This window comes from Ahaetulla prasina, chromosome 13 (assembly GCF_028640845.1).
Source record: "Ahaetulla prasina isolate Xishuangbanna chromosome 13, ASM2864084v1, whole genome shotgun sequence".
Lineage (NCBI taxonomy): Eukaryota > Metazoa > Chordata > Lepidosauria > Squamata > Colubridae > Ahaetulla > Ahaetulla prasina.
Genome location: NC_080551.1, coordinates 25,288,432 through 25,316,235, shown reverse-complemented (window position 1 = coordinate 25,316,235; position 27,804 = coordinate 25,288,432). Strand labels below are relative to the sequence as shown.

General features: G+C 46.0%; 2 protein-coding genes across 3 annotated transcripts; both read right to left on the bottom strand.

Moving 5' to 3' along the window:
* Nucleotides 1-501: 501 nt before the first annotated feature.
* Nucleotides 502-18,367, bottom strand: FAN1 (FANCD2 and FANCI associated nuclease 1). 2 transcript variants are annotated; one of them, XM_058155866.1, is made up of 14 exons: nt 17,464-18,367; nt 13,333-14,714; nt 12,768-12,908; nt 12,185-12,380; nt 10,038-10,271; nt 8,942-9,073; nt 8,052-8,160; nt 7,195-7,314; nt 6,346-6,510; nt 4,695-4,848; nt 3,489-3,592; nt 2,841-3,035; nt 1,790-1,918; nt 502-739 (listed from the first exon to the last, which is right to left on the bottom strand). In XM_058155866.1, exons 2-14 carry the CDS (start codon nt 14,609-14,611, stop codon nt 602-604), a joined length of 3,096 nt encoding a protein of 1,031 aa, XP_058011849.1. In that variant the 5' UTR covers nt 14,612-14,714; nt 17,464-18,367; the 3' UTR covers nt 502-601. The 2 variants fall into 2 exon arrangements, with proteins under 2 accessions (XP_058011849.1, XP_058011848.1); XM_058155865.1 differs by lacking the exon at nt 17,464-18,367 and adding an exon at nt 15,855-17,174.
* Nucleotides 18,368-18,924: 557 nt separating this feature from the next.
* On the bottom strand, nt 18,925-27,326 carry MPHOSPH10 (M-phase phosphoprotein 10). Its single transcript, XM_058155869.1, has 11 exons — nt 27,168-27,326; nt 25,202-25,874; nt 24,645-24,808; nt 23,937-24,117; nt 23,626-23,767; nt 23,066-23,133; nt 22,432-22,569; nt 21,400-21,510; nt 20,903-21,010; nt 20,287-20,514; nt 18,925-19,169 (listed from the first exon to the last, which is right to left on the bottom strand). The coding sequence occupies exons 1-11, from the start codon at nt 27,263-27,265 to the stop codon at nt 19,023-19,025; spliced, it is 2,058 nt and encodes a 685-aa protein (XP_058011852.1). The 5' UTR covers nt 27,266-27,326; the 3' UTR covers nt 18,925-19,022.
* Nucleotides 27,327-27,804: the final 478 nt, after the last annotated feature.

The following is a 27,804-nucleotide window of genomic DNA, read 5'->3' as shown; positions in this document are numbered from 1 at the left end:
CTTCCTCCTTGTCTGGGGCTTTTTCTGTCGAAATTTAACAGCAGCTCCTGGTGAAACCATTATAAATTGGGGTCATGTGACAGCTGGATGCTACTGGTGGCCATAAATTCAATTCCTTTCCTTTTCTCTTCCCCTCCCCTCCCTTTCCTTTCCTCCCTTCCTTCCCAGTGGTTAGAATGCAGTATTGCAGGCTAGCTCACTGCCCACTGCCAGCAGTTTGATCCTGACCAGCTCGAGGTTGACTCAGCCTTCTGTTCTTCTGAGGTGGGTAAAATGAGGATCCAGATGGTTGGGGGCAAGAGGCTGGCTCTGTAAACCTCCTAGAGAGGGTAGTAAAGCATTTCGAAGCCGTATACAAGTCTAAGTGGTGTCCTTTAGCTTGGAAAATGCTCTCCGTGGGCTTACCTCAGGCATCCACTTCCAAAAACTTAGCCTGAAGTGTGTCTTCAGTGCTAGCACAGATGGAAAATTCGAAGCGAAGCCGAAGCAGATTCAAAAGAAGCGCCAAAGGAAACCCATTGCCGTATCAGAAGATTTTATTACACTGGATCCCAGACCCCCACGGGGGGGGGGGGGAGTGGGGGGAGAAACCCCCCTTCCTTCATCCAAGGCGCTGACTTTTAGACCCGACTGCCTCCACGTGACAAACTTCGACCGACGCGCCCAACTTCTGCAGCTCATCCAGCCACACCGTCTGCTTGTGCGAAAGGCGATCGCCGGGACCCTTGACTTCCACCAGCTGAAGCGCCAGATTGGGGAAGAGGCAAAGAGAGAGTGCAAATTATCATTCCAGAATTTGAACGAGCAAAGTGGTGCCTTCTCTTTAGTAAAGCCTTTCCCCCCCCCCACAAAAAAAATAAAAAAATATCGCAAAACTGCGGCTGCACAACACTGCAAACAGCCGTAAAAGTGGGCAGTTGCTGAGGCCCTGAAATGCAGTCATGTGACCCCCGTGAAATGGGGTGGGAACGCAGCCATTATAACTTTGGACCCAAGTCCTAAGTAACCTCCGGGGAGGTCTGCTGGGACTTTGAACCGTCGCTAAGCATCTCGTCGTAGGTTGAGGACTATGGGTAGCTTTTGATTTATGAGTAGCCTTTCCAAGTGTGAACTCTTTCCCCACCTCTGGCTCCTGATAAACGTTTCCCGAGGGGACTCCTCCCTTCAACCCCCAGGCGGGTCAGCCCAGGGGTGAAATCTGAAACAGTTGACTACCGGTTCGCTGGGTGCGCATTCCTGTTGCATGCGCAGCGCGCACCACGCACCAAATGCAAGGAGGCATGGGGGTAAGTAGAACAGCACGCAGGGGGGTGATCAGCTGTGGCACACAATTTTTTTTTCCTTTCAAAAGCATTTTCAGCAGAAGAGGTAAAAAAATTCTTTTAAAAGTAAAAAAAAAAAAAAAGGCTCCAAGGATCAGGCAGCTCAGCTGTGATCATCAGAGCCTTTTTTTTTTTTAACTTTTAAAAGCAGTTTTTAAAAGAAGTGGCAAGCAGGCGACTGGGCGATTAAGGGGGCATGGGTGGGGGGGGCAGGAATTTTTGCTACCGATCCAGTCCAAACCGGGAGCATTTCACCCCTGGGTCAGCCCCATTCAATGGTTTGTATGAAAGTGTGTTGTCGCCAGGGATTGGGGCGGGGGGAGAGATATTATTTTATTAATTTATTATTTTCTTCTTTTTATATGGTTTTTATATCCATGTAAGCCGCCGTGAGTCGCCTGGTGCCAGTGAGCGGCAATAGCATTTTCCTAACCTAAATAAATAAGAAAATAAATCTGGGGAGGTACCTTAAATTGCCGGTCTTCCATCCTCCAGACGACAAGATCGGGGAGGCCCCCCCTACAATGGCGTAGATCCTGGGAGAGTCGCCGGCAAACTCCACTCAGGAAAGGGCCTCCTAAGCAGCAGACCAGGTGCTGCAAAACAAGGGGGGGGGGGCTTTTTAGAAAAAACCTTGGGAAGACCATCATTTCCAGCAAAGCGACATGTGGGACTCTTGTTCTGTTCCTGGGCTTTGCTCTGAAAAGCCAGGCGATCTGTTCCGCCTGCTTTGCAAAAGTACATCTGATCTGCATGCTGTTGGCTTCCCTCCTCCTCCTCCTCCTCCGGTCCTGAAGGTAGCTGAGAAGTTTCCAAGAAGCCCCTTCAAGAAACTTACAAGGCTACTTAGTAATAAAGCTGCTCTTTATTTTATTTCTTCTAATGTTTATTTCTTTTAATGTACCTTCCTTGCTGGAACGCAAAGGACCGCTTAGTTATCTCAGCGACTTTAAGATAGATGGACTTCCAACTCCCAGAATTGCCCTTTTTGGCAGCAGGGCTCAGTGGTGAAACCTAAAATTTGTTACTACTGGCTCTGTGGGCGTGGCTTGGTGGGGGGGTTAATGTGACTGGGTGGACGTGGCTAACTTTTTTTTTTTTACTTTTAAAAGCATTTTTTCTACAACCAGTTCAGCCGGAAATGATGCTTTTAAAAGGCTCTGACGATCCCAGCTGAACCGCGCGATCATCAGAGGCTTTTTCTAAATTATTTTTAAAAGCCAAAGAAAAAATGCTTTTAAAAGTAAAAAAAAAAAACCCTCTGATGATCGCACACCTCAGCTGGGCCTGGGGAGGAGCAGGGATTTTTGCTACGGGTTCTCCAAACCACCCGCTGCCATCGCTACCGGATCGGGCGATCTGGTCCGAACCGGGAGCATTTCACCCCTGGCAGGGCTCCAAAGTTTCCAGAACCTTGGGTGGTTTTCTAACCACCTCTGGAGATGCCAGGAGGGAACCTGGGACTTTGGGTGTCAGCAAAGCACAACCTCTGCGGAGGAGCTCTTCCCTCCCACTCACCTGGGCTTGCTGGAGGGAAGAGAAGAGGTCCCAGCTGATCAGCGCCGACGCTTTGTCCTTCTGGGCGCCCCACACTTCGCCCACCCACTGCTGGAGGGTCTCCGTCGACGCCTCGTGCACCGACTGCAACCTTGCCTCCACGGCTGACTGGCGGTTCTTGTAAAAACTGCTTGTGAACAGGTCCAGGGGAAAAGCCTTGGAATGAGGTGGATAATTCCATTTAAAACTCCCACACATAAAAAGATATAAGAAGAATCTTTTGATAGAAGGGAGTATTTGTAGCTCAGGGTTGAACTGTGGTCCTTGGTGGAGCTCTTCGAGCTTAGCGGTTTTCTTGAAGACGTTTCATTACCGCACAAGGTAACATCATCAGTGCTGGAAGGAGAGCAAACCCCATTCCTTCTAGAACTGAAGTTGTTACCTACTTGGGTAATGAAACGTCTACAAGAAAATAACCAAGCTCAGAGAGCACCAAGGACCCCACAGTCCTCTTCCTCTCCTCCTCTACCCCACCACCTTCCGGCACTGAAGATATCACCTAGTAGGGTGTTGAGATGTCTGCAAGAAAACCGCCAAGCTCAGACCCCACCATTCAACCCTGAGCTGCAACTAATCTCTCTCTTTACCCATTCCGAACACAAAGCTTACCTGGTATGAGTTCCTGAAGACATCGGGGATGCCATCCATGAAAAGGATGTCCCACATCAGGAGCCCGTAGAGGGTGGTGAAGGTGGACCCTTCGCCATGGATGCCTGAGGAACAGCCCAGTGGAAGTCACAAGAAACATTTCGGAGGATTTTTACATGCCAAGGCAAAACAATTCAGCCCCACTTGGCATCATCCCATCCCAACTGTCGTGTCCCACTCCTCCGCTGACGGCCGGGTCAGGGAAATCCGAATCAGGCTTGCCTCTGCAGCTCTGCCCAAAGTCCTAGCAAAGTCCTCAGAGCAGGCAGGAGACCAGAAAGTGACTTCAGCAAGATAAGTTCGACTTTGCCTGACTCAGAGACTGCCAGAAAGCAGATCCTTTATATAGGCCATGGGGTGTGGCTCCATGACTCAGCATTCATTAAGGCCTGCCCTTCCCTTCCTTCTGTTGCCTCCGCCTATCCAGTCTTCTGATGCGAGGGTCACTCCAATCAGCAGCTGTTGGAAATAAACTTTCCTCAGGCTCACATGCTGTGGAGGAGGGGGAGGGGTCTAGCTGCTCCGTTTGCCTGGGCATGGAGCCAGGGCTGGGGCCAGGAGATGCTCCCTCCTCTGCAGCCTGCTTGGGCATGGAGCCAGGGCTGGGACCGGGAGGTGCCCCCTCCTCTTCAGCTTGTCTGGGCATGGAGCCAGGACTGGGGCCGGGAGGCATACATTCTTCCGTGTTCGGGAGCAGATAAGAAGGCCCCGGCTGCTGTGAGAGCAGGCAAGACACAACACCAACATTGCGTTCCACCTTGACCTAAAACTTGCCAGCTTTGTCAAGTCTAGCTCTTCTCACCAGAGTTTTTAAGAAGAGATGGGACAACCATTTGTCCAGAACGGAATAGAGTCTCCTGCATGAGCAGAGTTGGACCTGAAGACCTCCAAATCTGTTATTCCTCCTGCTCCCAAGGTCCTTCTCACAGGCCCTTTCACTAAGGGAGAACTAGAACTCTCCTCCTCCTCCAGCCCAGCCCCCTGCACTGCTACACCAAAGCAGTAGTTGGAGAAATTAATCAGAAAAGTCATATATATATTTTTTTACCCTTGTGAGCTTCCTATAAGCAGGAACCAGCAGAGACCCTTCCTTATTCTGCCTGTGGTGCCACCAAGCGAAACAAAATGGAAAAAAGGAAAACAGCTGGAGGCCTGGAAGAAGTTTACCTTGATCGAAGCCCTCTTGCTTGTAGTGGGCCAAGGCCAGTTCCTCAACGGAGCAGACCACCGTCAAAAGTTCCGGTCCCTCCACTTGATTCTCCAGGATAAACACGGATTTGCCCATCCCGGTCTGTGGGCAGAGTTTTCCTTTGATGGTAACCTGGGTCAAGGAAGAATCCTGGTTAAGGGATCAAGCAAGCCCAGGGACGCCTTCGCCCACCGCAAGTTCTCCAGATGTTTCCTCAACCAGCGTAACCCTGGAGTGGAAAGAGTGGGGTAGGCAGTGGTCCCAGCGGGTGAAGTTTATTGACAAACATTTGGGACATTCCAGTGGTGAAATCTAAATATTTTTACTACCGGTTCTGAAGGCGTGGCATGGTGTGGCTTGGTGGGCATGGCAGGGGAAGGATATTGCAAAATCTCCATTCCCTCCCCACTCTGGGGCTGGCAAGAGGTGGCATTTGCCGGTTCTCCAAACTGCTCAAAATTTCCGCTAACGGTTCTCCAGAACCTGTCAGAACCTGCTGGATTTCACCCCTAGACCATTCCTTGTAGAACTTGGACTCCAGTCCTTCACTATCATGGTTAGCTCGTCTCTGGACCTACAGCATTAATCAAGGTCTTTTAAACTGGGGCCTACAAAACACCCCCATTTCTCCAAAGAGAAATTTCCTCAGGGTAGGGAGCACAGCAGCTACAGATAGCCCTCAACTTATGACCAGTTGCTTAGTGGCCAAAGTTACAACGGACACCCCCCCCCCAATACTTACAATCTGATTTCAAAGTTATGAAGGCCACCCATGCAGCCACATGACATTTAGGGTGCTTGGCAACCAGGTTTCGGCTGTTTACATAGTCCCTTAATCATGATTTTTGACATTTTTTGCTGCATCGATTTTCAGTTTTCTGACAAAAATTCTCCATGGGTAAAACTGATTCACTTAACAAGAAGAGCGTTTGCTTAATGACCATCGCAAACAAAAACCAGGTCTGCTCACATGTGAGCCCGCTAATGACCACAATGCAGGGGTGAAATGCTCCCAGTTCGGACCAGATCGGCCAATCCAGTAGCACTGGTGGCGGGTGGTTTGGAGAACCGGTAGCAAAAGTCTACCGGTGCCCCCCCACCCAATGCCCAGCTGAGCCACAGGATCATCAGAGCCTTTTTTTTTAACTTTTAAAAGCATTTTTTAAACAACCTCTTCAGCTGAAGAGGTTGTAAAAAAAATGTTTTTAAAGTTAAAGCAAAGCTCTGACGATCCCGGCTGAGGTACCTGATTGTCAGAGGCTTTTTTTTTTAACTTTTAAAAGCATTTTTTAAAAGGTAAAAAAGCTGGAAAGAAAGGAAGGAAGGAAAGAAGGAAGGACTACAAACCTGGCACTAGACGCAGCTTCAGTGGATAATCCAGGGCTGGAAGGGACCTGGAGGTCATCTAGTCCAACCCTGCTCCAGCAGGACATTGTTAGTGAGTTCCTGTCTTTTGATCCCCCCCCCAGTCACATAGCCACGCCTACCCAGTCACATGACCCCCACCAAGCCACACCCACCAAGCCACGCCCACAGAACCGGTAGGAAGGAAATTTAGATTTCACCACGGCCACAACGCCTGAAGACTGTAATTCCAGGCTCAGTTACAGTTGTAAGTTGAGTACTTACATGGGTAACATCATCCACAGAAAGCAGAGGCAGTTCGAGAAGAAGGTGCTTGAACTTCTGGCAGGATGGGGTGTCTTTCATCCTTTGGACTCTCTGGGAGAGACCCAGCTGGTGGCCTGGGCGAAGGAAGGGATCCAGGAGGCCTTTCCGGATGGACGCAACAGCCTAGCAGCCAACCAGACATTGTAGAGAGATGATTAACATTGCAGAGAGATGGGTCATTTCCTCAACTACCAGACAAAAAGAGCCTTACGCAGAAGAAGGAGAAGGCCTTCTACAAGAACGCTGTTGGCAAGAACAACAGTGGAGAAACCCATCCTGGTCCACCAGGACACCATAACTCCATGAAGACCACACTATTGTGGTCCACTAGCAGCCTGCGGAGCTGGCAACGAAGTCAGACAGCGATGAAGCTGAGGAAGAGCGTGGGCCAGTCCTGGAGGCTGGGGAAGGCCCGGATGAGGGCTCTGCATCGGAGGCAGAGGTGGGGCCAGGGCCATTTGGGAGTGATGTGTGGACTCCAGAGCCTCCAACGCTTAAAAGACCAGCAACGGCGTTTGGACTCTTTGTCGGAAAACAACGCTGATAGCTTTGTCTTGTTGCATTTGTTTCATATCAGTGTCTTCTGAATTTTTGCCAAGAAAGGTCTTTGGCAGTTTGCCTAATTGGACCAAGGTTGGTGATAGGACTGAGGAATTTGTGTTGGGAGGAATTTGCTTTAGTTTAGTTGAACTACACTGAGAATGAAGTAATTCTCAGCTGTTCAGATAAAATTTGTTTGTTTTTACACTGACTGAATTTCCCACTACCTACTTGGGCCTGGGTCACAACACACACCAGACACATTACCTTCTCGGTGTCTTTCAAGTGCTGGTGTAAGTTCAGAGCTAGACGCTCCCACCACTGTCCTCGCCTGTCCACGCAATAGTCCTCCTGAGCCAGAAGTTCTTGCAACTGCTCCACTGCCTCCTATCCAGGGGACAGAGAAGCTCATGAGAAGGTTGCAGAAGGACAAGCCCAGCTGGCTGGCAAGACTCCAGCATCGTGGCCAGCCTCCTGACTCAGCAATGGATGTGGCCATGCAACACCTGGCCGTTATGGAGAGATTAAAGGACAAGGCAAGGCTGTCGTGCAGAAAGCAGGAGAACAGAAGGACAATTCTTGGAGATGCTTGTGAAGACGTGGAAACGCCAAGCATTAAAAATAGCAGTGGGGAAAGAGCAAAGCTTAAAAATAGACCAACATTAATAGCTTGCAGAGGATGTGAAGGAGGTGGAAGATTGCGGGAGACCTTTAAAGGGTTTCTTGGCCACGAACCACCCCGCGCATCTCCAGATGGTGAGAAGTTATCAAAATGCTTTATATGCTGTTGAGAAAAAAAAAAAAAGATTGACGCTACAGGTAGTCCTTGGTTTATGACCATAGTGGAGCCTGCCCATCACAGTTTTAATGGTCGTAAAACAAATCAATTAGGTGACCAAGCTGATTTTGTGAGCTTTTTGGCAGAGGTTTTTAAGTGAATGCTAAAATGATGCCTGGTCATAAAGCGAATGGCTCTCTCGTTAAGCAAGCCAATGGTTCACTATGGGCTGGCTCAGGAAACCAAGTTCACAGCTAGTCGCTCCTTGGACAGGAGGCCACCCGGCGATCTACACGAAGCCCTCGGGATAACAAGAAGATGCAGTTCTTTTGAAAAGATCTATTACCTGGAACATGCGAAGCCTCTGCAGGATCTCTACCCCCTGCGACAGGATCCGTGTGTACAACCATCCCACTGTGAAACGCCGCAGGTATTCGGGGAGGGCTCGGTGATGGCTGCAAGAAAAAACATGGGGGTCAATCTTCTTTGCCAGATCATGGCTGATTGCACACCAAATCTCAGGGCCATATATATATATATACTGTATATATATTAAAGATATGGAAAAGATGGGGGGGGAGTGGATTTTTATCTTAGAAACAGTTATAAGTACATAAAGTATACTTTATACACTCTCTCTCTCTCTCGTCAAAATTCCTTCTTTCCATCATCTCTCCTTTCTATCAGCCTTCCAAGATTCTGTCAAGATAGCCTTACAATAAAATAGAGCTGGCTCATCTGGTTGTGTTTCCTGTCTTTCTAGGTGAGAAGGCTGAAATAAAAACTCTCCTTTTATGACCCTGCAATCCCTTAAATGGGGTAAAGTCGAGGCAGCGGAATGGAGCCCAGCGTTTACTTGCCAGATGCCCTTCCCAACGCCTATGCGGAGTTCACAGCAAATATCTTTTCTGTGCACCCTGAGAAACATCTGCCACGACCTAGGATTGAACTCTCAACCTTTCGAGTGGGAGGCGAGTGTCTTCACCACTAGGCCACCACGTTGCTCATGAGAAGGCTGACATCAGTCTTGCAACTCTGATAGTACCAATCTCCTGCTGTCCCTTTTACAGGCTGAGAAGTTAGGGAGGTTCCTCTTTTGAGCTTCTTTCTCTTCCCGTTATACAGCTTGGGGCTACGTCCTCTCTTATTGGATTCTTCCTTAGGCAGCATCTCTTCCCTCCCATCCATTCCCATGTCCCACTACAGTGGGAATCTTTCCACCCTCCATCCACACACCTGAGGGAAGGGTGTCCTTTGAGCTCCTGCCAAGATGCTTTCGCGGCCTCGTACAGGCAGCGCGCCTCTTCCCAGTTCCCGCCCGTCATTGCCACAGAAATGTCATGAGAGATGTGCGCAGCGGCAGCGTACCTATGGAGAAATTAAAATTGGTCGTTGCAACTCATACCGAAGATGACTGCTTCCCCGCCTTATCCTATCATAAGTAATACTACGGGAAGAGGCAGTCCTCAGTTAATGACCTCAATTGGGACCTGCAATTCCATTGCTAAAAGATGCAGTTGTTAAGTGAGACAGCACATGACCGCGACACTTACAACCTCACTTCCACCACGGACATTAAGTGAATCACATGGGTTAAGAGCAACGTGACAGGATTGCAACTTACGACTTCCCGACAGCTTCCCCACTGACTCTGCTGGTTGGAAGCCGACTTGTGAAGCTTAGACTGTCATCAACGTGCAACAGTTGTCCAAAACCCCAATTTTGATCACATCACCGCAAGGACATCACGGCAGTCATCAGTCCAAGAACTGATCACTTCAACACCATCATAATTTTGGTCGCTAAACAGGGCAGTCAGTAACCAAGGACTACTTATAAATGTTTCGCTGGCACATAATTGGAAGCAAGAATGACCAATAACAAGCTCATTTTTTAAAAAAAAAAGTTCAATACTATGAGCCCCTTAAAAGAAAATTTATCTTGTGGGCCTTCAAAAAGGATTGTGTGTAGTCAGGACACAGTGTGAGTGCGTGTGTGTTTGTGCCTAATGTCATATAGGCCAGGAAGTTCATTTTCTTAGAGGATGGTTCCGCACACAAAAAGAAGAGGATGAAAATATATTGACAGGAACTTCTCAGTGGAAAAAAGTAAAATCCATGTCAGGAAGAAACAAGAGTAACCTAGAACACCCAGATTAAAACCTAGAACCCAGTCAGAATTGAAGAAGCTTCTTGGACGAGAAGCGAAACATCTTTAAGAGAAAGACAAAGTCCAGTTTGGCCTTTTGAACAGAAAAAGCACCTTTGGGAGAGCCATGACCCGGTTGAATGAGAATCTCCATAGACAAACCTAGATTAATTTTCTTTCTTACCTAAGGAAATCATCCCGATCTTGAAATATTGGCATTTTCCTGTTGACGGTGTAAGTGGGGAAGACGGTCCGGCCCATGTTGACCATGAGCACCGTAGAAAGTTGTCTTTGGCCGCCACTTCCGGCTTCTTCCTCCTCCATAGGATCCGTCAGGGAGAAGAGCAGCAGTACGTGGGAAAAAACAGCCCGGGGCTCTCGACAAACCTTGATGCATTTCCCCACAAGAACTTTAGCCCTGGAAACCGGGGAGGAAGAGAAGGAATCGGTGCTAGAATCCTCTACGCCCAGCTGCAGAAATAGCAACCGTGCGACTAATCCCTGTTTTACAACCACAATCAGGAATGCAATATCTGTCCTAAGTTGGTGCAACTGTAGGTATGAGCCACGGTGGCACAGTGGTTAGAGCCCAGTACTGCAAGCTACTTCTGCTGCCTGCCGGCTGCCTGCAATTTGGCAGTTTGAATCTCACCAGGCTCCAGGTTGACTCAGCCTTCCATCCTTCCGAGGTGGGTAAAATGAGGACCCAAACTGCTGGGGGCAAGAGGCTGACTCTGTAAGCTGCTTAGAGAGGGCTGTAAAAGCACTGTAAAGCGGTATATAATAACTATATTATATGCTATCAATAACTGCATTCTCTCCACCCAGCTGCAGAAGTAGCAACCGTGCAATTCTTCTGACAGTCCTTGGCCTATGACTGAGGGACTGGAATTTTCTTCATAAATTAGTGCAGTCATAGGTATCTATACTATTTCTTGTAAGATCTCAAGTTACCACCACAATCGAAAGTGGAATTTACGTCGTAAGTTGGTGCAGTTGCAAAATATTGCTGGTCACATTCTCTCAAATCAGCTGCAGAAATGGCAACTGTTAAACTCTACTTGACTGTCTTCAACTTACAACCAAAATCTGGGGCTGGAATTTCCATCGTTGCAGAATTACGTTAAATCATCGCATGACTGAACTTGATCTTACAACCAATTTTAAAGCATCATTAAGCTAGTTTTACGCTGTCTGTTCAGACGGTACCAATTGTACGTAGAGGATCGGTTGTGCAAAAATTTCCCATCTTCTGCTACATAATCTCCCCCGCCCCACCCCCAAAGGATAGGAGAGGATCAGATCAGAGACCTGACCAAAATTCTCCCCCAAAGTCCCTCTGGAATGATTGAGAACAGCTTTCCTCTAGAACAGGGGTCTCCAACCTTGGCAACTTTAAGCCTGGACTTCAACTCCCAGAATTGAAAGCTGGCTGGGAGAATTCTGGGAGTTGAAGTCCTTCAGGCTTAAAGTTGCCAAGGCTGGAGACCCCTGCTCTAGAATGACATTTCTCTTTTCCCATTCTCCCCTTTGATCCTCCAAGCATCCTTCCTTTTAAAAAAAAACCAAAAAACCTCTCTCCAAAATCCCTCCTTAAAATTCTTCTTTTCATCTGAGCGATGTCATTTCAAGACAGCCTCGCAGCTGAAGCGTCAAGATCTGCCTCCCAATTACCCGCGCATCCATCAAGATAAATCCCGCCGCTCAGAATTAGCATGGCATTCAAAATGTGCATTATTAAAAAAAGCAGGACTGGGAAGCAACTCTCTGCTGAAAAAAAAAAAAAAACTAGGTTAAGGATGGAGGAAAGAAATATGCCTTCCCTGGAGGAAAATGTGGGCTGCCATTCACAAAAGCTCCAGCAATTCCATTTTTTAAAAAAAAAAACCAAAAACTGAGCATCTGTTCTTTCTGCCTTATAATTCTGTCCTATCAACAGAATTAAAAGGGGGGGGGAATCCTAACGACATATCAAGACAGCTGATTCTGCCATCTTTAATGAACACAAAATGAACTCCCTGCTCCATGGGTGGAATCAGATTATTCCTGATATGGGTGGAAGCTAATCAAGGAGAGAAGCAACCTAGAACTAAGGAGAAATTTCCTGACAGAACAATTAACCAGGGGAACAACTTGCCTCCAGAAGTTGTGAATACTGGAGGTCTTTAAGAAGAGATTGGACAGCCATTTGTCTGAAGTGGTGTAAGGTTTCCTGCCTGAGCAGGGGGTTGGACTAGAAGACCTCCAAGGTCCCTTCCAACTCTGTGATTCTGTTCTGTTTCTGTTCTGATGCAGACTTCTGCTCTTTGTTCCGGGCCTTGAATGTTTTACCTCTTGAGAATGACACTGCCAATCCCAGCTTGGCATGTGCCAAAGATGGAGCGCTGTCTTGCCAACCGGAGGAAATCATCCAGAAGTTGCTGCTTGGGAGAAGTTGGGTTTTTCAAGTGAAATGCTTTTGCTAAAGTTTTCAATTCAGGGGCAGCAAGTAAGTCAAGGACTTCTGACAGGTTTTGCAGTTCGGCTTCTGCGAAGAGGGAAAAAAATTGACAACCATTGGGGATGAAAATTAAGGAGAAACTTCCTAACAGTGAGGTCAATTAATCAGTGGAACAGCTTGCCACCAGAAATCACTAGTGCCCCATTACTGGAGATTTTTAAGAAGAGACAGACACTTATCTGAAATGGTATAGGGTCTCCTGCTTGAGCAGGGGGCTGGACTAGAAGACCTCCAAGGTCCCTTTCAGCTCTATTCCTATTCCAATTCCATTCCATTCTTATTAAATGCCATTCTCAGCCCCCACAAAGAACTCTGGGTCACTGATTTAGAAGCCTCGAGCTCTCTCGGACCAATAGGGAAGTCTCTAATTAATGGACCCAAATGGCTTTGCACCCACCTGATTACTGGACCTACCAGACTGCAGGAATCCTGCTTCGACAAGCTCTTGGATAACCGATGAAAGATCTGAGCTGATCTCTGCATATTCTATTTTATTCGTCTTTATCCAGGCCAATTTACGCTGGAAAAGCCGAACGTAGAGTTTCTGTCCGCTGGCTGCAATGGAATTGTAACGTGAGAGAGAAGAAAATATGTTTTTACAAAGATGTTTGAAAAAGTGGCATTGCGTGGAAGTTCTGGGGAAACAATGGACCTTTTGCCAGAGAATCTCGCTCAGGAAGTTCGGCTGAACCAACATTTCCAATGTGTCAAGCAATTTAACAATAAGTAGTGAGACTTGCTGGACAAATGCAATGGTTTACCGTCTAAATGCAGAATCTTAAATACACTTACAGGTAGTCCTTGACTTATGACCGCAATTGAATCCAGAATTTTTGTCATAAATAATTCTGCTCATAAATCAAGTCACCACATGACCCAATTTGATTTTATATCTGTTTTTTACTATGTGTGTGAAGCCTGTCACCACAGTCATTAAGCGAATCCCCTGGTCATTAAGCCAATTGCAAATTAAAGTTACCTGAAAGCTTGTAGAACCGAGCAATGACCTCCAAATCTTCCTCACTGAACAATCTCCGGTCATCTTCGTTCTCCAGCACAGCCTCCAGGACCATGAGAAAATTTTGGAGATAATAGGGGTGCCCAGATGAATCCAGACCAGGCCCAACATCCCCACTTGAATGTGGAAAACTGGCTTTTTCCAGAGTTGCCAAACATACTTCATCCTCGACTTCAGTTCTGGCCCCTGCCTCGTCTTCCATAGAAAGCCGTTCCGTTGCATCTTCTGGGGAACTGGAGAACTTTTGCATCTCATGGTGATGGTCTTCTTCTAGCGTTGGATCTGGCTTGTTAGAGGATAAACTCTGGGAATCCAGCTTGGATGGCTCTTCTCTAGGATAAGTTGCTGTCAACCCTTCCTCCTCAACTACTGAAGATATTCCCAATTGGTGAACATCTTGATTCTTCTGGGGGTGACTTACTTGCGGATGGCCTTTTCTTGACAGCCCAAGTTCTCTGCAGCTGAGTGATACCAGAGCAGAATCATCTAGGCCATCACAGAGAGATCTCGAGTCATCTTCTTGTCCCAAACTTGTGATATCACACTCCTTATTCAGAGCTCCAGTTGTCCATCTGAATCTTGACAGGGACAACTGGTTCTCCTTCAGGGAATCTTCACCCCAAGGTTTCTGGTTGGGCTTCTGCTCTGCGATGCCAACTTGAGTTGGAGAAGGTTGTCCAACTTGAGTCAACCCATCCCTGTTGCGACCACGCCACTTCCTGGACAATCTGGTCGACAGGGTACCCAGGGAGATATTTTTAATGACACCAACTCTAGGTTGATCCTCAAGCAGGGCTACATTGCCAACTTTCTTGAAATAAGGACTCGTCTGTTCTCCCGACCCTCCTTTCGTTTCCAGATTGCCTCCTTTGCAGTTCTTCTCTGGAGTCGAGAGCTTAGCTGCAAAATACGGACTCGAACCCACAGGTCCAGTTTCAGCTGACGGCTCAGGGGTGACAGCCGATGCGAAGCCAATCACATTCACCTTGTCCTCGCTCTGATTATTTTTGCATTCTTCGTCCATATGCTGGTTGATTCTGTACCTTGGTATCGTCTGGCCACACAAGGGGCAGGGAATTCTGGCGGGGGGAGCATTGTTAAAAAGGGACATAATGGAAGAAGAGCTTGGGGTTGAAGACAGCCCCTCTTTGCCATTTTTTCTTGCAGTTTTTTTATTGCTCTTACAGAGGGACAACTTTCTCCTGGGTCTTTTCTTATCCAGAGGCCCATCTTCTGCCATTGCAGGACCCTAAAGCATGGTGAAAACAGAAGGGCTGCCTTTTCACAGCCTTGTTTCACGACAAAATCCCCTCTGATCCCACTCGCTGTACGTTCTCTCTTGTCTGAAGAGGAGGAAAAAAGAGCAGGAGCCATGTTAACATTTTGCAGAAAGAAATCAAAGAGTAATGACTATATTTCCCCTTTGTGAAAAGCAGAGAGCTAGCATTTTAAAAAGGGCCAAAGAATTTCATGCATTGACCTTCCTAGGCTCCTTCATTTGTCACTTATGCAGTGATAAGGATCCGGATAAAAAAAATGTTAGTAGAGAGGTGAGGCGTTAAGCCTCGATTTCTTCTAGATCTGCTTTCAAGTTCAATTTCATGGAGAACTTGAACTTGTCCAGGTTTGTTGATTTAACAAGAAAAGACTTCAGCACCCCGTATAATTAAGAGTGACAGCACTGGGTTTCAAGGGTTTAGTAGTCCCTGCAGGTATCACAAATAATGGTTTCACTCTTCCTTGTGAATCTAATTGTAGATTATGCATATACTAACAACCATAATAAACCTGAATGCCTCCCAACTCTCATAGACTCTGGACAGAGTTTAGATATATTCCATTCCTACACATTTTTATCATCTCTATCTATCTATCTCTATCATATGTCTGTCTGTCTATCCTATCTATCTATCTATCTATCTATCTATCTATCTATCTATCTATCTATCTATCATTTATCATCTAGCTAGCTTTACATATTTGTCTCTATCTTTTCCTTTATCACCCACATGTATACCTGTCCGTATTCTTTTATTCATCTACATTTATATATTTGTCTTTCCCCTTTTCTTCACATAACAGCCACTTCTAATAGCAATAATACCTTTGTGCTCCGTCTTCCCTAACGCCCAATTATAAGATGCTAACACAGGCAGAAAAGTTTTCCAACCGCATTAAAACGCTGCAGCTGAGAACGACAATTCTGCCTAGGCACAAAATATCGCGGAGCGATGCTCTCGGCAGCTGAAGGGCTGCTGCCATCTCAGTTTGCACCGCTCGGATCTCAGCAGCGGGTGACATTTCCCAAGCTTTCATTTTACACTAAATATTGAAAATGGGATTGTCCATCACTCGGAGCTGGACCCCAAAGCCCACCAGAGAGGCAAAGGCGAAGCGAAGCTATAAGCCGCTGAGGCAGCGGTGCGAGTTCAGAATGAGCAGTTTAAACACTTCCTCCTTTCCATGCCTCTAGTCCGCAGTACCTGCTGCTCCATCCTGGGATCTCTATTGCATTGTGCAAAAATAATAATAAAAACGGTGTTGGTGCAAAAGGCGTCCCGGGTGAAAAAGCAGCGCGAGGTAGCAATGCCGGGAGGGGAGGGCAGAAGAATGCAATAAAAACGAGACCCGGGCTCGGCTGAGCGATAAATTCATTCAAAAAAACTTGCAGTGGCTCACGGGCTGCGCATGCGCGGTGCGATAAGTTCCCGCGTGCCGGGGAAGCCTCTTTGCCTGCACAAGGTTCCATCTCCCCGTCAGGCCGTTGCAATCCATCCCAGATCCAGCCATGCAAGATCGATGCCGGAGCGGTCGATCGGAAGCCAGAAATTACGGCTGCAAATTTTCTTGAGCCTTGTTTTCTTCCTATTTCTAGACTCCAACCCTTCCAATTTCAATAAAAGTAGCTCTTTTTTTCTGAAATGCATCTAGTTTTTGTCCTGGGTGCATAAACTACTCAATCCCACCAGGCCCAAGGTTGACTCAGCCTTCCATCCTTTATAAGGTAGGTAAAATGAGGACCCAGATTGTTGGGGGCAATAAGCTGACTTTGTATATAATATACAAATGGATGAAGACTATTGCTTAACATAGTGTAAGCCGCCCTGAGTCTTCGGAGAAGGGCAGGATATAAATTCAAATTAAAAAAAATAAAAAAAAATAAAAAATCTTTGCATGCTTATTTTGCAATCTCTACCTGCAAAGCACTCCAGTTCAGTGTTTTTCAAATTGGAAACTTTAGGTGGGCTTCAACTCCCAGCATCCCCTAACCAGCATGCTTTTAGATGGATGAACAAGATGCATGATGATTGGGGAATGATGGGAGTTGAAGTCCACTCATCTTAAAAGTGGCCAAGTTGCTGTAGTTCCTACAAACCAGGTTATTACCTTATCCTTTGGCAGTGAGTTCCACAGGTTAACTGCCTGCAGAAACCTTTTGAGCTTTTAGCATCTTTGAAAAGGGAACAATGCCCCCAAGTGAGGCTTAACTCCTGGTGACTGGCAGTCAAAAGTCTTGTCCCCTTGCCCCCTCCTCCTGTAAGGACTCCCCACCACCTCCTTCATCTCCGCTTTGCCCAGTCCCATCCTTCCCCACAAGTCCCAGGAAGGGTAGATTCACCTTTTGTATTTAAGACAGAATCTGAAAGCAATTTTGATTTTAAACTCTTTGCTGAATACCCCAGAAGCATCTAACTGCCAGGTCTGTAAGCAAGATTTTGGAACAAATGCAATGTTCCTACACAGCCCTTTGGAGAGCATTTGATGGCTCCGTTGGCAGCACACAAACTTTTATCTGTGCAAGAAAATCCCACCACTTCCCTAATTTTTATCCCCTGCTTCTTCCGCTAGCTGACACAATCTTACACTCCATCAATTAGACGGGCTTTTCCACTTTTAAAGACAGCAGCCGTACGTTTCCTTTCCTCCCTATTTCGCTGTAAATGCTGCTGCTTGCTTTTAGCCCAAAATTGGAAAGCAATTCAAATCCAGATTCCGCCTGACTTTAATTGCCTTCGACAGATTTCCCCCCCACCCAAAGACATACCATTATGCAGCCAGAGAAAGAAAGAAAAAAAGTATTTAATGCCTTACTAAACCAATACTGTTCATTTCAGGTACTAAATGACATCTTTTGATAGACTCTCTTCCCCCACTCTGCTGGAAGGCGTTAAGGCGTGCAACTTCTTTTCAGCTTAAAAGGGATAATTGTAGCAAACGATACGCCTGAAAGGTAATTTTCCAAACTGAATAAGCATCTTGAATAGTGATCAAGATTCCCGAGCTATCTTGCTTGCTTTTAATGCTTCTTAAGATGAGAAAACGGAGCTACTTTAACCAGACAAGCATGAAAGGTCTCTTCTTAAAACTTAAGTTTCTACAAAAGGATTGTTTTTAATATACACCACGCTACGCTTTGAAATATAGTAGCCACCCATTGTCCTAGGGGCAATTAGGAGGAATTCAAGCTCATGAAAAAACAATAAGACGCTTTACAAAGTACAGACTAACGGAGTTATAGGTAACAGTAACAGAGGTGGAAGGAACCTTGAAGATCTTCTAGTCCAACCCCCCTGTCCAAGCAGGAAACCCTACACCAGGGGCAGCAACCCGTGGCTCTCGAGCCGCATGTGGCTCTTTCATCCCTCTGCTGCGGCTCCGTCACTCAAAATATGCATCACAACCGCCGATGTGCGATACCCACCGGCACATGATTTATTGAGCTTTTCAACACCAGGTAGGCCAACCATGGATAAATCCACAAAAAAGAGAGAGAGAGAGAGAGAGAGAGAGAGAGAGAGAGAGAGAGAGAGAGATTTTAGAAGAAAACAGAATGTTTAACTACATATGCCAGTTCTGTGGCCACTCAGAAAATAGTCAGGCGCGGGAAGGGTTTTGTGGGTCCCGGTGTTTTCTTTTCTGTGGGAAACGGGTCCAAATGGCTTTTCTGAGTGTTTCAAGGTTGCCGACCCCTCCCCTAAACCATTTTCTTACGATTCCTCTTGGCCAAGGAACAAATATATCAAATCCCAGAAGGTATTTTACAGATTCCAAACAAATGCAATGAGAAGTGTGGAACGGAGAATAGATGAAGATCTTATTAAGTCTTCCATTGTAACCCCTGAACCGACACAGAATTTATCCACCAAATTTAATATTAATTCTGTCCGAGCTTAAAAACCACCTGAATCATTTCAAAGATTGACATCAAAGTGTGTCTCCAGTCAGTACTGGCATTTTTACAAGTGGTTCACAACAGAAGGCAGGAAAAAGGAACTAGAACGCTGTTGGAAAAATTCACAGTTGGCTGATTGGGAGGAAGATCAAAGGGAAGCCTGAGAGATAAATACAAAATAAAAAATGAATCCCTTCTGTTATTGCCGAGAATCAACAGGACCTCGTCACCCCTAATCCTTTCGTCCCTTGGACTGAAAAATGCTTGGAATCCCAAGGGGTCAGAAGTGACCGCAGGCTGTGGCCAAAGAAAGGCATTAGGGCAGTTTTAAATGCGACTGTACCGGATGGCTACAGCAGTGACTTCGAGAGAAAAGGGGATATTTGTATGCCTATCAACAGAGTTTAATTCAAAGCAGAGTTTTAAATTAAGAAAATAATAAAAAAATCCAAGCCTTATGCAGGGCATGCATAATTTATCATAGCTTTAGCTTCTGGGCAGAGAGTTCCCGCTTCTTTGGTCTCTTCTGGCTTTTCTTCGCCTCCTTAATTTGCATTTTCACTTGATCTTGTAGCTGAGAAAAGAAAGCCTTGGAGGACTTCAAAGCTTTGTCTCGGCCGTCATCCTGCGAAGGAGAAGCGTTTTATTGCGCGTAACTGAAGTGAGCCGAGTGGAAACACACTTATCCTTTAAATAAAACGGACCCTTTCAATAAATGGGAAAGGAGCAGGCCGAGCCACACAAAGCTTTCGGGAGAAAAAGCCCGTTTGTATGGTGACGGTGACAAAAGAGCATTGGAAGCCATTGTGTTAAGCAACACAAATCTTTCCAGCAGCCCAGCGTCCCTCCCCCCCGCAGCCCCCGCCCTTGAAGGACTTGGCCAGATCTACACATTTATGCTTCGCACATGCTAATGAGGACAGAGGATGAAAGCAGTGCGCGTGTGTGTTTGTGCGTTTGTGTGTTTCTAACGGGGGGCAGGGAGAAAGTCGGTGCTACTCAAATGTTTCCAGAAATTGTGCCGTTATCTTTTTAAAATTATATTTGCAGCGCTGCTCAATCAGTTGTCTTTGACTTACGACTGATTACTTAGTGACTGATTGACGTTACAACCTACTTGGAAAATGGGAATTACAACCCAGTCCCGGTGGTTTCCCCCCTCCCAGGCGGTCATATGACCGCACTTTGGGGGCTGAAACCAGCAATCACGTGACCGCATTTTATGACAGTTTTGTCAAAATGCCAGATGCTGCTTCCCATTTTTTGGGGGAAAACCGCACGACAGTGAACAATGGGTTTGCTCAACAGCCTTGGCATTCGTTTAACAACCGCCACAAAAGAGGTCATGGCCTCAAGTGGGTTGCGTGAGCAACTTGATTTATGACCGTCAGAGCATATGACTGTAAGGGGCAGGCTCTGTTACAGTCGTCTCTCTCCAACCAAGCCTGTCGTTTGATAGGAAAGAGAATAGATGGGAATCTGATCCAAGATCATCCAGAGGATCTGAAATGATGAAGTCCTCCCCCACCCCCACATCTGGATTTCCCTTCCCTCTGCTGTGGTCTGGAACAGCCCTGAAAATCTTGGGATTTTGGATCATTCCCCCCCCCCCGGTGTAGGAAACAGCCCACCAGCTCACGGCCAGCCAATATTATAGAAACTGAAGGTGCTCTCATGGTCAAGGCATCGGACAGACAAGCTTTGGGATCTGGGGGTCTTCAGCCCCATTTCCTTAACCGTACCTTAAGCAAGGAGGTGCCTCTTTCCTTGGTCAGCTTTTTCAGCTGGGCCTCTGAGGCTTTTTTGCTGAGCTTGGCGCTGGGTTCCGATTTACTCTCCAGGAGTTTCTGCCTCCTCTCCTTCTCCTTCAGCTTCATGCGTTTCATCAGCTTCTTCTTCCTACGATCCCGTTTCTTGTCCGTGGGGGTCTTCTCGGCGTCGGTTTTCACATCACCCCCTTTGTTCTTCTCCTAAAATCCAAGCGAATGAAGTGTTTTGGCAAAAACAAAAAAAAACCCAAACAAACCCATTTTGATCCCACAAATCTTAGCAGGGAACTCAGAAATCTCCATGACACCCAACCCAGGCCCACCACTAACATCTCCACAACCCAAGAAATGTTGCTTTCTCTTTGGAGCTGTTCGCTGGAATTATCCCGCCGACCTCAAGACCCACTGAAATAACATCGTTTTACTTTAGGCAAAGCAGGCAACGGCGGCGTTAAGAAAAGCAGCGGTGGATGCGTGGGTCAAATCAACTACATGAGCTCCCTCTGACTTCACCCCAACCTGGCATGGAACCAGTTTCCCACGCATGGGATCAACTAGTGATGGAGAGCAGGAAATCTCAATGCCACACCTTGACTTCTTCAGGGGCCAGAAGGGCAGCATCGCTAACATGCACTGGAGCGACCTCCTCCATGGTGATCGCTGGGAGATTGGAGACGATTTTAACTTCCGGCACAGGCTACAGGGAAAAAAACCAAAAAGAGGCACGATGTATATACACCATTCAACCATTGCAGCCCTAAAAATAAATGAGGTGTAATTGAGCGGGTAAAATGCCTAAAAGCTGCATTTCATCTCTACTCATCATCCTACAGAGACATCAAAACATACAGAACAATGTTTCTCAACTGTGGCGACTTTAAGATGGGGAGGCTTCAATTTCCCCCTGCTGGCTGGGGAACTCTGGGAGTTGGAATCCCGCCCATCTTAAAGTTGCCAAGGTTAAGAAACACAGATATGGACTTTAAAAGTCTGCTAAGGAGACTAAGTATTCTCAACACTCAAAACTTTGAACTTTTATTCATAAAATACTTGCTCCCCGCAAGTCTGCAGGGACACCGTACTTACTGGTTTCGGCATGAAGTGGAAGTTGGAGAGGGCATCCAGTTTGACGAAGAGGGAATCCATCATTTTCTTTATTTCGACATGCTCAGGTTTTTCTTCCTCTTCCGTTTTTTTCTGCATTAACACAACGTGGGATTAAGGAGAGCAATTCCTATTTTTTAAAAAATATGGCAGGATATAAGGTATCTTCATTTTTAATCTCATATAAAATATAAAATATAAGGTTTGGTTTCTTTTATAAAATGCTTTGTAGTATTTTACTGCTGAATGCCAAGAAATTAAATATCTGGGTATAACACAGGGTCTGAGAAACTTTTTGATCTGTATCAACCCAGGTTACACTTGAGCGCTGCTGAAGTATTTCTCAAAAACGTCGGATATTTCCATATTGTGTTTTTCTTAACCATCATATTGTAACCATGTCCAATCCTAACACATAATTCAAGCAGAATAAGAAAACAAAAGCAAATCAGTAAAGTCCACTTAAGAATTAGCAACTGACTTGCAATTCTTTTTTCCCCCTACTTACCCTTTTTCCCCAAAAATAAGACGTCTCCTGATAATAAACCCAATCGGGCTTTTAAGCTCGTGCGCTAAAATAAGCCTCCCCCAGAAAATATTTAAACACAGACCTGGAAATCAGGTAAGACGGCAAGAGGAGCCCCATCTTGTCCATACGTACCAAAATAATAAGACGTCCCCCAAAATAAGACGTCTCCTGATAATAAACCCAATCGGGCTTTTAAGCTCGTGCGCTAAAATAAGCCTCCCCCAGAAAATATTTAAACACAGACCTGGAAATCAGGTAAGACGGCAAGAGGAGCCCCATCTTGTCCATACGTACCAAAATAATAAGACGTCCCCCAAAATAAGGCCAAGCTTTTATTTTGGGGTTCAAAAAAATATAAGACAGGGTCTTATTTTCAGGGAAACACGGTATTCACACAACCACCAATTCCTGGGTCTTCAAGTAGAAATAACCAAACTGCTTCGGCAGAGGCGCATCCTAAATTTCAGTAATAGACACTAACACACCTGGTTCAGTTTCAAATATTCCTGCTCGTAAATTTCAGCCAGACTCAATTTGCTCTTCTCCTGATCCAGAGTCAAACGCTTCTTATACTCAAATGGGTCGTCTTTCGGTTTTTCTTTACGGACAACATCGTCCCAAGCCTAGAACACAAAATGTTAACATGGTACGTCGGGGGTTTCTTGTGTATGTGTTTTAAAAGAAACTCCAGAGCAATGCTTGCCGCAGGTAGTAATAAACATCTCACTTTGGGTTAGTTTCGCCTTAATGCAATTCTTTCTCTGTAGTAAGCCATAAAATTAGCTGACAAAATTGCAGGAGTTAAGAACACAAATCTGTACGATGTAAAGAGTTTTTTTTTTTTAAAAAAGCCACGCCAGAATAATGAAAACTTAGCAACCTTTTAACCCTGAAGCACCAGAGTGCTTCCTTAGAAAAATTCCACAGCAACAGACTCTTAAGGATTCTTATAAAACAGAAAAACCATCTTCTCCACCGCCTCAAGGACGGATACCCACAAACCAGACAACACGAAGAACAGCAAACCAGCATCAACCAGGGAGCAGCTATGGTGGCCTAATGGACAGATTCCTCTCTCAAGCAGCATAAATGAGAGAAAGATCAATAATTTTTACTCACCTGATCTTTTATCCTTCTCTTGATAATTTCTTCCAGCTCGAGTGTCGTTTCTTCTGTGACCATAGGAGCTGAGAACACACAAACCCACAAAACTCCCAGTGAGATTTAACAATATCCTTTCTAAAAATAACCAGATGATGGAGTCACCTTGGCCATGTGCAAACTAGCTTTCCTAGCTATAAGAACCAGTTCAGTTCAGGTGGGTGGCCTAGAAAGAAGGGAAATTGTGAGTTCTAGTCCTGCCTTAGCTATGAAACCCAGTTGGGTAACTTTGAACTAATCACCAGGAGACGGTGAGTTCTAGTCCCCCTTTAGGCATGAAAGTCAATGGGTGACTTTGCGCCAATCACTCTCTCTCAGCCCAACCCGCCTCACAGGGTTTTTGCTGTGAGGAAAATAAGAGGAGGAAGGTGGGTTGGAAACGTTCACCACTGTGAAGTTATTTGTATGATTAATAAAGGAGAGATAGACATCAAAGAAACCAGTACATAAATGCTAAGGAGCATTTCTTCCCCGGAACTTTTAAGAGAAAGCGTCTCTGTGCTGAGTTCAAGGGTTACCCATTCGGACCGCATGGTCAAACAGCAGCATCTCCTCCAAGAGGCTGTTCTCTGGTCTCTTCTGCCCCACAATTTCGCCTTTCAGTTGCCACGGCTTCTCCTTCAGCAGCTCCTCTTCGAGGGATTTTATTTTTTCGCTCATCTGTAAGGAGAAAACGAGCAAACTTTAATTCCCAAGGCACAAAGGTTTTAAGCCGTCTCTTGTTCTCTGCGTTTTTTTTCTACTTCCGGCCTGAAGATTCCGTATTTATAAAGATCCTTTCAGATAACAGCGCCAATGGATTTAGGCCTAGTGCGAGGCGCAAGTTCACCTTTTCCTGCCTTTTCTCGAAGGACGATTTCATTTCGGGAGGCTTGTTAGATTTTTCCTGGAATGGCTCCGTTTCTTCTTCTACGTCGCTGTCGAAGGGCAAAGAGAAAGTCACTCTTTTCGAAGGGTCTTTGCTTTTCCCACGTCCGGTCTCTCTCATTTCAGCCATGTCCTCAGCGCTCCTATTCAACCATGGGATAAAAAAAAATTCATTAGGCATATATTTTTATTTATTGCATTTTTATCATGCCTTTATTACTTTATTAGTAACTCAAGCCAGGGAACATACCTAATACACCTTCCTCTTCCTATTTTCTCCACAATAATCCTGCGAGGTGCACTGGGGTGAGATAAGAGTGATTTGCCCAAAGTCACCCATTGACTTTCACGCCTAAGATGATGGGACTAGAACTCACTGTCCCCTGCTGATTGGCTCAGTCACACAACTGGCGCCTAAGGCAGGACTAGAACTCACAGATTCCTGGTGATTGGCTCAAAGTCATCTAGCTGGCTTCCGTGGCTAAGGTGGGACTAGAATTCAGTCTCCTGGTTTCTAGGCCAGCAATTGAACCACCACACCAACTGGCTATGACTGAATATACTCGTTACTGGAGTTATAATGCAATACAAAGTTTGCATTATAGATGTATTAAATATTTCATAATTCCTTATTAAAATAGAACTGTGCCTTTAGAGATCAGCCACATACTCAGGAGCACTCTCAGCACTGCCTTCTTCCTCTTCCTCCTCTTCTTCTCCACCTTCTCCACTCTGGCTATTTTGGTTGTCTTCCTTTTCATCTAGGGGATCGCTGCTCTCATCCACAGGATCAAAGTAATCTTTATATTTAAGATCGCGAGCACTTTTAATTGCCTGAGGAAGAAGAAAAGAGAAGTTGATGGACAGTGAATATTTAACACACTGGAATGAGAATGACTAAAAGAACTGTTCTTCTCAAAATACGTGGGATATATCTGCAGAGTTTTGCTGTAGGAGTTTCAAAGTCCCCTTTCTTTCAAAGGATGCATGTAAACAAAGCAGAACTTTACAATAATTGTACAAATTTGATAAATATTCTGTCTGCAGCAATGTCTGTGGACTTCAATTTCCAGAATTTCCCAGTCAGCTATTCTAAGTTGATCTGGAAAATAGTTTTGAAATCTAGTTTTTTCTTGGCCTGCCTCAAAGGATCTCAAAATAATATCACCTTTAAGAGCAGACTAAATTTACCATATAAAAATACAATATTTTCTCCCAAGTGCTTACCTTCTTCTTCATTGCTCCAAACTCCTCCTCCTCCTCCTCCTCATCATCATCTTCAGAGAAAATTTCTTCGAAATAATCTATTCCATCGCTGTCATTATCTCTGTTTCCTTCTTTCTCCTCCGCCTCCAATGCGGCCTCCATCTCTGAGAGTTTGAAAAATCTGTCGTCCACCAGGGAGCCTGTCCCCGTCTTTTTCCTCATGCTCTTTGATTTTTGGGTTTGCTGCTCTAACTTATCGATATCAAAGTCCAGCTCAGAATCCTCATCGCTGAAAAGTCCATTTTTGGAGGCTTCCGAATTGCTTCTCTTCTGGTCAAGCTCTTCTTCCTCTTCACTGTGACTGCTGCTGGGTTCCTTCCCCGCTTGGTCCTCCGCATCCATGTCCTCCTCACCATCTTCTGCTTCCTCCTCCTCCTCCTCCTCCATGTCTGGGAGAAGGGAAAGCAGCCCCTTCCCCTCGTCCTCCACGTTTCTCGCAACCGCTTTCTTCAAGAACCCCAGGACGGCATGGTTCTGGAGCTCCAGCTGTTGCCAGATCTGCTCCTCATCGAAGTTCTCAACCACCAGCTGTTCTAATGGGCTTCCAGCCACGGTTTCTCCTCGGAGGGCGTGATGAAAATCGTAGAGCGCTTTGGTCAAGGCAACGAAGTCAGTGGCAAGGTTGTCCTGGACACTGGAAGGCAAAGACACATTTATTCATCTGTGCAGGACTGGCTTAGATTTTAAATTTATAGGGGTTTTAAATTGGTTTTAAGATTTGTATTTATATTTTTAACATTTGGCATTAGAATAAGTTTTTTAATAGTTATTTTAATTGTATATATAATGTTTTATGTGCCTGTGAACCGCCCTGAGTCCTTCGGGAGATAGGGCGGTATACAAATTTGAATAATAAATAAATAAATAAATAAAGAAGTTACAGGCCTCACGCCAAATGAGATTTGCGCCTTCTTTAAGCCTGGCTGACCCTCCATGGCCTCATTTCGTGGCACAAACCAACTTTTATCTTTATACAATATACAAATAGAATGAGACTATTGCCTTATACATTGTAAGCCGCCCTGAGTCTTTGGAGAAGGGCGGGGTATAAATGTAAACAAAAAAAAAAAAAAACTTTTTAGATATTTTATTGGCGCCCTGGTAGGTTTTATTTTTTTTTTGGCGAATCACCCAAAGTTGTTGAGAATCAGGTGGCATACAAGTTTCATAAATCATCACTAAGTTTTATTGACTTTATTGTAATTTCTTTTGATGGCTATGAGTCAGAGACTCATTGAAAATTGCACAGCAAACGAGTTTAATAAACCATTATTATTTTGTTTTTACTGGTTTTATTGTAGTTTGTTGCAAGCCGCCAAGGTAGTTTTGGGAGCCAGGTGACATACAAGCTTCATAAGTCACCATTATTATGATGAAGTTTTATCGGCTTTATTGTTAATTTGACTGTTGCAAGCTGCTCAGAGCCAGTGAGATTTGGGCAGCACAAACATTATTGTTAATGTTTCATTGATTGCTCTGTAATTTATTTCTTGTGAGCCGTTCAGCCATTGAGAGTTGGGCTGCAAACTAGCTTAATCAATCATGATATTACTATCATTTTATTGCAAACCAGGTTCCCAGTATAGAAAGCCAGCAGCCGTGGGGATGAGACAAACAACACAAGGAAGGAAGGAAGGAAGGAAGGAAGGAAGAGGGGCGACTCTTCTCTGGGACCCTCCCTGGAATCCCCGGGGAAAAGGCGCCCCTCCTTCCCCAACCGGGCGCCCTCTGGGCTGCACCCGACAGATTCCCACCCGGCGGCCAGAGGCTACAGCAAGGCGGGGGACGCGGCGGGGGCTTGGCCGGAGGAGGCTCTCCTTACGCGGACCCGGTTCAGCCCCAAGCGGCTGGGAGCGATGGGCGTTGTAGTGCAACCCTTCGGGGGAGACCGATCCCCGCCCGAACCCGCCTCTTAGCCCGTCTCTACCTGAGGAACTGCTCGGGGCGACCCGCGGCGGCGCTCAGAAGCTCCAAGCACGTGTCCAGCCGCTGCCGTGGAGACGGCGCCGCAGCGAGGCCCGCCATGCTTCTAGGGCGCCTCTTCGGCGCGTCCGACTCCCAAACGGGTCCGCCCGGCAACGCGCGCTCCGAGGAGGAAGGTTCCGCCGGGAAAAAAAAGGTCCGGGTGGCTTTGCTCTATATCAGAGGGTCTCCAACCTTAGTAACTTTAAGGTTTGTGGACTTCAACTCCTAGAGGTGAAGAACAAAGCTGGCTGAGGAACTCTGGGAGTTTAAGTCCACAAGCCTTAAAATTACTAAGGTTGGAGACCCTCTGATCTATATTTATTTTTTTTCATATTTTTTTCATATTGACAGCTGGTTGCCTGCCCGGGCAAAGAAGCGTAGCTCCCGAACCCTTTGCAATGGGGAAAAGGCTCCAGCCGCTTTTATTGCACTGCTTTCTCCCTCCCTATGTCTCTTTGCTGCTTTCCCTATATCTTCCCAACAGTCCTGCAAGGTGGGGCGGCCATCCTATGGAAAGGGTGAGCGAGAGTTTGCACACGGTGGGCATGCACAGACAAAGGCGGGTCCTTTGGGGCAGGTGCGCACTCAACCTTTGGAAA